At 40.2% G+C, this 12226-nt stretch overlaps 1 protein-coding gene across 1 annotated transcript in view; it reads right to left on the bottom strand.

Moving 5' to 3' along the window:
- Nucleotides 1-12226, bottom strand: part of bmp2k (BMP2 inducible kinase) — a 55773-nt gene that overhangs the window by 21666 nt on the left and 21881 nt on the right. Inside the window, exons 2-5 of the mRNA XM_004555680.4 lie at nt 8570-8688; nt 6241-6346; nt 4820-4962; nt 1656-1777 (exon numbers count right to left, since the gene is read on the bottom strand). Coding sequence (XP_004555737.3) covers nt 1656-1777; nt 4820-4962; nt 6241-6346; nt 8570-8688 — 490 coding nt within the window. The remainder of the gene's footprint in view (nt 1-1655; nt 1778-4819; nt 4963-6240; nt 6347-8569; nt 8689-12226) is intronic.

Below are 12226 nucleotides of genomic sequence, written 5' to 3'. Positions count from 1 at the left end.
TCCCTAGCCACTTGCTGCAACCATCAAAAATGAATGTCTAACCTTAACCATAGCCTAACTGTAACCCTGACGCTAAAACCACATTTTGAGCCTCAAAAATGCCTACAAACTCATGGGGACCAGGATTTGTCCCCATAAGTGACTGTTGGTCCCCACAAGTATAGTAGCACTCCAATTTTCTGTACTCAAAGATATCCAAACATAGTACACACAAACCAGTTTTTTGTTTTTCTAGTCACTGGCCAAAGTTATAATTCAAATTCAGATTCAAACTTTTATGTGTATCGTTTTGCACTTTCACATAAATACAAGCTTTCAATGCTTTCATGACTTTGTCTGCTTCTGTTTATTGATGCACAGAAAAAAAAAAAGCGACTGCAGGTCAGAGAGTTCCTCATTTACTGCAATAGAAGAACAAACATTTCATTTAGTTTCCTCTTCAGAATCTGTCTGATAACATTCAAAACAGCTGGTTGCATTTTGAGCAAGTCCGGCTTTGAAATGTTAGATGGAAAACCAGCTGAGTCAGCGTAGATCTAAAGCCCATTTCTGTATGACTGGGCAGATTTACACATCGTCCTATTACTGATAACAACCACACATACTGGACTTTATTGCAGCTATAAACGGGTGAAATTGAACAGGCCAATGCTGAACAGGCTTCTGTGATTGGACACTATACAAACAGAATCACATCTAAAACTGCAGATCCCTGCCATACAAATGTGCATGGGGCAAGAAGTGCCTACATAATCACATCCCATTACTGGGCATAATCTCTGATATCTGTTGGTTCTGGGCCATTACGCAGCCACCTACCACAGACGGCAGCACCTCTCTCTGCACTGGAAATTATTTAAAAAAAAAAAAAAAAAAAAAAAAAAAAAAACTAAGAAAGATAACGAGGCAAAAACTGCCAAGAAACTGCCACATAGTGCAAACTGACCTTGTTTATGTGCCTCACATTTCCTCTGAATTCAAGATTTGATTATCAGCAACGATCTTTAAAGGCTCGTAAACACGCATGCCCACACGCACACAGTCTACATCCAACAATGTTTTCACTTTGTGACTTATATTAGTTTGTTTTTTTTCCTCCATATTTTTTTTTTTTTTAACCAAAACAACAAATATAAGGCCATGATTCTCTTTTATGGTTATCCGTTTTGTTTTTATCATCATCATCATCTATGATAGATAATGACATTTAAGCATTTTTACATTTTACTCTTGTTATACTTAATGCTGCCCATCTTAGCCCGGGACATTTTCTCACAGAATAGATTCCTTAATCTCATCAGTTTTACTACAAGAAAAATTATTATTAACAATGAAAAGTAATTAATTTGAATCCACCAGCCACAAAAACAAACTGTCATGAACATATTAACAAGTATTATATTCCACTCAGTCTACCTCTCAGTGTGAAGCAGTCCCTGATTATTCATCAGACCAATCTTATCGTTTCATATCAACTCAGAAAAATAAAATATTTGACTTTTTAAAATGGCAAAAGGAAAAAAGAAAAAGTCCTAATATAGAGACTTTATGGGGTTGCTGGTGGCGTTTAACAGCTCTTCCCTTACAGGACACATTTTTAAAAACATTGACAAACATCAAACAACTGGCTATGTTCAGGCCCTAAAAACCCTTACTTCTTAATCTCGTCCTCCACAGCAGCCACGCCGTCCTTCTGTGGCAGTAAAACTCTGTGAGTGGCGCTGCCAAAGTCGCACAGCACATAATTTCCTTGGTCATTCAGCAGGATATTCTCAACCTGGCAAAAAAGAAACACAGCAGGGTTTGGAATGTTTTCAGGAGAAAAATGACATAATGGAAATAAAAACTATTGGAAAAATTAATGAAAACCCTACACAGCACAGCACAGATGCACCTAGCGAGGGGGGGAAAACAACAGCAGAAGAAGACAATAATTCTAATGTGTTAGTGTGCACAGGTAAGTAGAAGTCTCTAATGTTTTCAGAGCCTCTCAGCTGCAGTCTTAGTACAACGTTTAATGTTTTAATTTCATAATTTGTCACTCCTCACTTTGACGGTTTATACCTCACTTATGGATGCTTTAGATTTCAACTGCTGGCTTTTGCTGAACATAGCTTTCAGGTCTGGTCCAAATGTTGGTAAATCATAACTAATGAGGGGCTGTTTTTTGAAGTCATCAAATCTTATCTGCAATTACACAGTCCAACCATTCGTTAATACGCTATACCCAAGTCATACTTTTCCACATTGGGGAGAGCACACCGTTCCCCAGGTGTAAACACAAAGCCACTGCCTTAGTGACACACTAAACACAACGACACCTCACTGGCCATTGTTTGCATGTGGTCTGGAACAATGCATCCTAACACGCAGGGGTCAAAAGACATCAGAAATGTCGAGATGGTCAAGGTCAAGAGGAAAATGAAGAAGACAAAGAAGGCCAAGAGGACAACCAAGACAATTCGCTTCTGACGCAGTTTGTGCAGCTGTTGTCCAAAATGTTTTAACCATGAAAGAAGCTGGAATGAGGTTAACACCAATAATTTCACATTTTTAATGTGTTTAGAGAGTCATCATGTGACCTAAAAAAAACCCATAAGCCTCAGGTCTTAAAGGTATGAGTTTTAGAGTCAAAAACAAAGACTGACAGTTCATATCTGTTTTTCTTATACCGACTTTCATTCCTCTTCCCTTCAGTGCATATCTCCACCTCTCCAGGATCACTTGGACGCGCAGATCGCAACGCTGTGTGTAAACAGTCTATAGAGAAACCAATCTGCCACTGCAAACAGCGAGAGGCTCAGAGCTGATCCCTGATGCAATCAGACCCCAACCTTGAACCCAACAGTCACTCCTGAAGCACACCTCACCACTGTCTCGCTGTCTCATACTTGTCTCCTGCACCACTCGCATACATCACCACTCCCGACTTCCTAAATGCACCACAGCTCCTGTTTTGGGACCCTCATGTCCTTTCTCTAGATCCAAGTGTAACTCCCTCTGGGATTCTCAATCAGCACCATCGAAGCAAATATCACATTATGACTGCTCAGTATGAAGTCATAAAGGTGCTTCCCTGACCCTCACCTCTCTCCTTAACCTAGCTTCAACAACTCTCTCCTATAACTTCATCAGCCTTTTTTTTAAGTTTAATACTATGGTTAGTTTTTAATAAACAATTGGATGTAATTTTGAAAAGATCTCATTAGTGTGTGTTTAATGAAAAACCTTAAAAACACAGACACTGCTTCCTGGCACTCTGAATTTATTTGGAAAGTCAGACTGGTATGAAGTATTCCACTAAAATCACATCAGCTGTGATAGACAGATGAGCAAACAACCAAACGGTGGCTCGTCGACTCCTATTACATTATACAGAGATTCCATCCTCACAAAACCTGATCTAACACTGATGTTTCAGCTGAACTGAGCAAGCCAGCTTTGTGTGGGTTTAATGCCTCATTTTTCAGTTAATATTTCTACCTTCTGAGGCAGAAAGAAATGAAAAGCAACCAGGAATAAGATTTTAAAATTAAACATCTGAAAGGAGGAAACCAGTGATGTGTTTGTGGGAGATGTGGCAGAAAAGATGAGACCAAAAAGACTTTAAACTGTCCAAGGAAAACCTGAGCTAATGAAAGAAACAGTGAGTGCCTCAATCTGTTGACAGCTCAGGGTTAAGGGCCTTTTTTGCACTCTCACTTCCCCTGGCACTGCGTGACTGGGCCTCCGCAGTCTTTTGTGTCCCTGCAACGTTATGTAAGCCGTGTAGGCTGAACAGATAGACAGCGAACAGAGGACCAGCCTGTGGAGCTGAAGGGACTGCACTGTTTAGAGGCTTGTCCAACTGGACTGAGTACAGCAGTGCACTGATGGGGCCACTGAGGAGGATTCAACTAGGGTGGGAAATTACCACCAGTCTCCAGGCATCAGCAAATGAGGGCAAATCTGGCTTTTAGCCACCCTTTGAATTAGAAATCTAAAAATTAAAGTGGGTTAAAGTTGGCCAGGAAGATTTAACTTTGGAGCTCTGGAACAATCCGGAAAAGGTCATAGATGAGCAACAAACGGGGTTATCGGACGAGAGGAAGGAGCGGAAGTAAGTGAACGAGCTGGCAAAGGAAGCAGCGACACGTAAGAGGAAGCAGAGGAGTGAGAATGAGGGGTGAAGTAAAACTAAAGCATTCCTCCTGCTGACCACGCAAATTTAGTTCACTTATAAATAACATCTGATATTTAATTAAATAGAAACCTGCTTAAACTGCAAACCAGAGTTACTCATTCTGTATGCGTCTGCTGCACACACACACACACGTCTCCAGGAAAGGGTTTACAGTTTGCAGGTGACACACTTTTCTTTAACCGTAAAGTTAATCATTTAACAAATCCGACACTGTTTAACAGTTTCAGATTTCAAACTGTAATAATGTGTAGACATCGCATTTAAACAAAAGTTATATTTTAATATTTCACCAACTAAACTGTTGGTTTATCTTACCTGGTGCCTTATCCCATTAACTTCACTAAAGCTCAAGTGGTCTTTCTTTTCTTCATTTGTGTGGATGAACATCTGTGTAAGTGTGATTTTTGCAGTCAGGCCGCGCTTTTTAAAAATACAAAATAACACGTTAGTTTTTTTTGGGGTTTTTTGTTTTCTTCTGTGGGGTGATTGAGCCCTTTGAAATTCGTTAATGTACATTTACCTTTCTATGTTTTACGCTGCACAAGTGTAACTGTCACCAACCCATCTGTCCATCATTTAAGCTTCTTTCATGAAACAGAGGAGGGGATGGAAAAGTACAAAAAATACCGGCCTCACCTTAAGGTCTCTGTGGATGATGGGCGTTTTGCATTGGTGCAAGCGGGCCACGGCCTCACACGTGTCACAGAAGATGTGGAGGACCTCAGCCTCGCTGAAGCCCACGTTTAACCGCTGGTTCATTTGCTTCACTACCTGCCCCGCTGCAGAGAGAGAATAAAGGGGTTGGAGAGACCGCTTTAGGAGTGAAAACAGATCAAAACAATACATACAGCATGTTTGACCATAAAAACTATTATCAGCTATTCTCAGTAACTACTGTACTGTTTGCATGTAAACTTATTCTGATGAGGGCAAAACTGCTTTAAAGGGCAGTGCATGATCAATATAGAGGCCAGGGGTGCTAAAATAATAATCACACTTTAATCTCAATTACTCAACACAATTCTTTAACTTATGATGCTTGCATTAAAGGAAAAAAGAAAGAGGCAAATGCTGCTGGGCACAAAGGGTTGCCTGGTAGACATCGGTAATGGCCATCATGACTCCCGGGTGGGTTTCTTTTGTCTATGAAGCCAATTTTACACAATGGTAACAAAATGATCACGCAAGCCCGCCTTACCATGAGAACAGATGGGGGCAAAAAGACGACTCAGAGCTTTATAAGTACTAAAAGCACAGTGCTGTAAGGCAAGCACTTCATTTATAACCAAATATTTAAAAAGTTAGAAAACAGAAATGAGAGTCTCAAAGCAAAAATAAATGGAAGAGACCGGTCTTATTTCAGTTATTTTGTTTTTATAATTATTCAGAAGCCGAAACTCAATTAATCGTTTAGCTTTAAAAACTTAAATAGTACCAATGCAAGACGATGCAGAAAGCAAACAAAATGCTGCACATTTTTACTTTTTCCTTACACGTTTATTCCTCTGCCTCTTGGACTTTATCCTAAATTTGCTTAACTGGTGAAGTTTGTGCTGATTAATGGAGCCATTGTGCTTGTTGTTCTTGCTCTGCCAAACCGTGCCATATGACAAAAGTGGCGTCCTATCTGTGGGCCATTGTGTTGCATCAGCTGGTCGAGTAAGTCTCAATTTTTTACAGTTTTAATGATATATCAGTACAGAACAGATTAACAAATATAGAGGGAGATGTTGCAACAGTTTGAAAAGACAAGGCTTTCTGGGGGGGAAAAATTGCAGAGAAAAAAAACCCACCACGTTGGTTGCTTTGGCAACCAATACTGGAGTCCTACCGCACTAACCCAACAGTAAGCCAGCCAGCTTATTATCACCTAGTTAGCAGATTATTCATTGCTTGTCCTTTTGTGTTTATTTTTTTTCCCCCAACCTAAACAAAAACAGAACTCAAACCAAAATAAAAACCAGAAGTGCTTTTTAAAAAATAGAAACGACTACATGCATAAAGCAGAACTATGAGGCCTGTCAGAACATGTTTATATTTACAGGGACAGGTTGTACCTTTACAGTACTCCATAAGGATCAGGACCTCCCACACGCTGTCTGACGCAGGACTGATCGTAGAGTCCAGGTAACCAACGATGTTCTTATGGCCCGACAGCTCTTTCTGCAAAGAGGAAGAAAACGGGGGAAGAGCGTGACAGAAAGAAATATCAAACACGTGCTAAACAGCAACACAAAGAATCAACTGATGTGATAAAAGGATCGTCAGACTGGACACAAACTTTTCTTTTCCTTCTTTTTAGTGAGTGCTGGTTCATGTTTAGACATGTGTAGTGTTGCTCCTATATTGCTTCAGTTATGGTTCACCCAGCTATTGAATGTAGAAGCATGAAAACCACAGTCTGAAATAATGTGCTGCAAACTGCTTTAAAGACTCCCGTCATGTTAATCAGAGATGAGTCACCGATGAGCCAAACACTGCATAAAATCTTACACACTGCAATTGTTTGTTTGTTTTTTAATTCATCCATACAATAAAATAAATTCTCCTAGAATTAAAACATCTTCTGAATTATTAAAATGTTTTTCTTAAATATTTGTAACTGCTGGCTTTGCCAAGTATGATTGGAAGAAAAACACAGGTGTGAGTGCAATTCAGCTGCTTCAGAGGCGAGCTCTGTTTGTTTTGGTTTTTCACTTGATAACTCATGCTCTTACACCATGCTCATCTCTTAACTCTGTAAGGCTACGTCCACACGTAGCCGGGTATTTTTTAAAACGCAGATTTTTCTATGCGTTTGCACCTTTTGTCCACACGTAAACGGCGTTTTCGGTCACTGAAAACGGAGATTTACGGATATTTTCGAAAACTCAGTTTTTGCATTTACGTGTGGACGAGGAAAACGGAGAAAACGCAGCGTCAAAGGTGTGCGCCTTTTTTGACGTCACACTGTGCGCCACGTTATTGTTTCGGTGAAATGAATTTCTACATTACTGTTACTTGTACTCTCTGCAGTGTTTAAATGCTTACATATACACACACAGTTATTGTCCCTCCTCACATACGACTCTGTTCTGCTTCTATGCCCCAGCTTTGTTTACTATTTCCCACCGAGGCTTCTAGACTTCTGATTGGCCAACATTTCTACACGGTTGGGAATATATCACCACCTGTTACTTTGGCATGTTCCTAGCAGTGTTTTCCTTCATTTTTGCGTTCACGTGTGGACGGGATTATTTTTTAAAACGAAAATGGAAAATCTCCGCTTTCAAAAATATCCGTGTACGTGTGGATGTAGCCTTAATCTTAACTTTATTTATTCTTGTATTATTAATGCATCAGAGCACATCTGCTGGTTCCCAAAGGGCAGCACGAGGAGAGAAACTGCAGCATTTCTTGGAAACCGACACACCTACAGTCGTGTCCTGACAGACCTGAACTGTGTCAGAGTTTAAGGTCAGCTGTGTGTGTGTGACACATTGTTCCAGTTGATGAAAAAGAATTGACACACAAAGCTGACTAAACAGCTCATAGTGAGCTGTTCTTCATTAGGACAGAGGAGAATAACATGAAAGCAGGAAAAGAGTGAAGGGAGTTGCATATGTGAAATGGTTATGGGTGGACTCAAACCCAGGACCCTGCAGCCTTTTGGCATATGGGTTGCCCACTCAACCAGGTGAGCAACCCAGCTTGCCCGTGACTGAAGTATTTCTTAAAATAAAAAAAAAAATCATTCATTAAAACTCCTTTTTTAAACTCAAACTGAGACCAGAAAAAGGTTAAAAATGCAGCAATACAAACTTTTGGCACTATAATGACATTTTCAAAATAAAAGCCTCTAATGAGTTACAGGAAGTTAACAGGGTTCTCAGAATTGTGTCAAAGGCTCTAAATGAACACTGCACGTGAGCTGTAGAAAATATACCTGGACATAAAAGGTTCAGACTTTCAAAACAAAAGCCTCAAATGTATTTATCGTTTTCCTTTTTTACCGTTTATGAAATGCTGATGCTGCTCATTTATACAAACCTGAATAAGGTTTAATAAGTAATAGACCAGGTGCGGCAGGAGCAACAATACCAGTAATAGAAGACCAAGAGCAAGACGCATAACCTCATGATAAATCTAATAAATGACCCACAGAGCTGCATATCATCCTCATCACACCAAAGTTGTAGGAGAGGATGACGGACATTGGTAGCAAATTTTGTAAAACTATTGAAAAAGCACTTACAATGGGCACACAACTTACTCCACTGTCATATGACGATAAAGTAAAAGTAATTATCTAAATTTCCACAATGTTACTGAAACACTTTAGCAATAAAGATAAGCACAAAGGCTTTAAGTGTAGTTGAAATGAAGGAACACTGATGCTGCTCTCACCATGATAGTGATCTCTCTCTTGTAGACATTCAGGTCCGGGACATTGTTGACGTACATCCTTTTGAGAGCACAGCGTACACCGCTGTGCGTACGAGCCAGAAACACCACAGAGAAGCCTCCTGTAAGAAGACGGAATGATAAGTTATCTTTACATCAGCTGCTTCGAAACTTTCTCTTGTATGGAAGTTATTGTACAGGATAACATGAGGCTTCAGACGGAGGCACTCTATGTATAAAACTTCTCACTTAAGATTCTGTATTGAGTCTCGTAATGGAAAATGGCTCACGTTCCAACATGATGATAAGTGCATTTAAACTTCTTTTTTTTTTCTTTTTTTTTTAATAAACCATCCATGTCACTCGTGGATGGTTATCAACAGTTCATCCAGACTGGTGGCCAGGCAACAAAGACACGTGCACATGCCAAACAAGAACTTCAAGGGTTGAAAAGTGAAGGTAACAAACCAAAATCTCCCCAAACGGATGACATTTCTTGATTCCCTTGTGTAAAACAGCAATTACAGACTGTGTATAATGAAGTATTCTGAAAAGGACTCCAAAATGCTGATTAACCAGCAGCTAACAGGTTAAGGATAAGCTTATTTGGCCTGCATGGTCTGAACTCCAACTGGATCTAATTCGGACTAAATCACGCCATTTTCCTTTTAAACCACAGTGGATTTCCAACAGAAAGTGGAAAATTGAAGTTTAGGGATACAGTGTGCCAATGAAGACAGATGTGCCAGTGTGTGCTGTGATGGGGCAGCCTTTGGTCTGATTACCAGGGGTTTGCTGAGTCACTGAGTGGCGGGCATCAAAGTCCACTGACCACAGAGAGGAATGAAAGCTCTACAATGGTGCACTTGTTATGAAAGTCACCTCAGGACAAAAGACCACATACTCACTACAATCGGAAGTTGTGTTTTAATGAGGGGAGTGCTACATAAGTGTATCTGATTAATGACGGTTACATCTGTGTGTCCTTGTGAGGACAGTAAACAGAAGACAGCAAGCCCCGGTCTGGCAAAGAGAACATAAACAGACTGAAGCAAAGTGTTTGCTTATATGTGGTCGCAACAGTGTGTTAATGTAGCACACATTATCAGATTGGAAGGAGTGGATGAGGTCATCCCACAAGCTCAGAACAGAACAAAACAGGGAGCTAAAGACAAGAGGACAAGCTGCTATGTTAGAGCTGTGTTCAGTGTAAATGTGACACTGCAAATAAAATAACAGCATTCAAAATGAGACTAGTTGGGTCTATTCTTTCTAGTCTTTCCTTCAATCGGGATTGGCAGTGTCAAAAATGCCCAGAATCTGATAATTACTGGTGATTCTACGAAATCGTACAACAGGTTTCTTGAGACTAAAGTTTGACTGTTCGGATAAGCAGCCCACATTTTCACTAGAGTTTCTATAAATGCCACAAAGTGACATATTACTACAATTTTCCAGATAATAAAACACTGAATTAATTCCTCTGGGTTGGGAGAGCTTAAGTGTCTCATGGTCTTGTTCACAAGTCATGGTAAGTTGGTGTTTGAGACAGACCTGCAGATGTGCAAGCCTTTAACTCTTAAACCTGTGATTATACCCATCACATGCATAAAATATTCGTCTGCAGCGTTTTCCTTCCAGCTTTGATTGCTTCTAGGACTAGGATGAGTGGACTGGTTACGAAATGTTTCTGAAATGCGGTGGAATCAAACATTTTTTTGAGTAAACTACTTAAAAATAAGTCTTAAGCAATAAATAGACCTTTGAAGGGGTAGGGAAGCCTACCCTGAGCCTGGTCCTGCTGGTGGTTTCTTCCTGTTAAAAGGGAGTTTTTCCTTCCCACTGTTGCCAAAGTGCTTGCTCATATGGGGTCATATTATTGTTGGGTTATTCTCTGTATGTATTGTAGGGTCTACCTTACAATATAAAGCACTTTGAGGTGACTGTTGTTGTGATTTTGTGCTGTATAAATAAAATTAAGTAAATTAAATTCCTGACAGTCTAAAACAAACAGTTTTTTTCAGAAATCACCAGTTATGGTTGCAGTTTAATTTACCCCCCGTTGACTTCCTGCGACAATTTCAGTCATACTGGATAACTATCATATTCATATAAAAATAAAATGGATGCATGACTGTCGCTGCTCAGCAGCTGTATCTGCAGCCAGGCTGTCATTTCAAGATTGAAGCAAAACAGAAATTCTGCCAAGTACAAGAGCCAAAGCCGTTTACGGCTGCTGGATGCTGTTCATTGATTTGCTTTGGTCTGCCCAGCGCGCTAAGGTCAGCTTGATGGTCACTCCAAACTGCCGTGCCTCGATTAAATTGATTTCCTGTAACAAGGCAGATGAGTACAAAGCCATGAGACAGAAAACTGAATCAAATGGTGGGTTAGGCTCCTATTTAAGAGATCCTTTTTAAGACACTGGGAAGCAGTCATTCTTGCAGACTTTCTGCAAGCTGAAAAACCAAATCATTTGTGATGTGCAGCATGCTTTATGGCCCTGCTGTTTGAGGCAAAAGCTACCTGTGAGTCATCTTGAGGTAAGCTACTTTGCCACAAAGATTCAGGAAGCAGACGTAAAAATCTAACTTCAGGCAAGAAGATGTTGTGGAGGCTGAAATGGACAGGGTGACAGATTTTATAAGAAGAAATCCATTTGCTTAGGCAAGGGGCCAAGAGACTGAAAAGAGCAGTCTGTTTAAGGACACATGGGAGAAATACAGCAAAGCAGGTAAATGAATAGAGTAGAGATTTTAGGGCATTAAACCCTTGATGAGTCGATGTGCAGTCTAGTAAACTGAGGCAGTTGTCATGATGACTTTGAGGTGTGCAAATAAGTAATATCAGATGAGCAGCACTGATTGCAAGATTATTCCTGACTGAGATAATCGCAACAGGAGCAAATTATCGGCTCATCTCCGACCACAAGCATTTTGTTATTGGTTATGATACACAACAAAACCCTGAGTCATGAGTATCTGGGACATCTCACAGTACACAACCTGCAATGTCAGGAAAAAGACCAGAAACTGTTTTGTCTCAGATGTTTATTACTACTTGTCCACTAATTACTTTAATGATTATTTAATTCTTTATTTAAAAAGAGTCCCACTGAGGCTATGTCCACACTGGCCCGGATAGATTTGAAAACTGTGTTTTCGTCCACACTAGCATTTTCAGTCGTTTACCCAGAGTTGTCCGTCCACATTGAAACGGCCCAAAATGCTTACTGTCCTGCGCAAAAGCGAGTGAGAATTAAAGAAGTTGAAGAAAAGCTATCTGGAGCATGTACAAACTGATATTAATGTTTATTATTTAGGGCTCTCAAAATTGAGAGCAATCAAAACAACTGCTGTATAATGCCCTCCGCTATCTTTGTTTAATTGGTCACATGACTGCATCAAATGACTAAAATGCGTCATCATTTTAGAAAGTCTGCGTTTTCGAGTGGCCACACTGCGACGGGGCAGCTCCGTTTTGAAATGTATGCGTTTTTGAGAGCGTTTTCAAAACGCTGCGTTTTTCCTTGGGGAGAACGCCGTCTCAGTGTGGATGGGAGGCCAAAACGGAGAGAAATCGATGCGTTTTCGTTTGAAAACACATTAGTGTGGACGTAGCCCGAGAGTGAGATTTATGTCAGTGAGACCTGCGTATAAA

The sequence above is a fragment of the Maylandia zebra genome, linkage group LG12, assembly GCF_041146795.1.
Source record: "Maylandia zebra isolate NMK-2024a linkage group LG12, Mzebra_GT3a, whole genome shotgun sequence".
In the NCBI taxonomy this organism is placed as follows: domain Eukaryota; kingdom Metazoa; phylum Chordata; class Actinopteri; order Cichliformes; family Cichlidae; genus Maylandia; species Maylandia zebra.
Note: the sequence above shows the minus strand (reverse complement) of the source record. Positions and strands in the feature narration are given on the sequence as shown.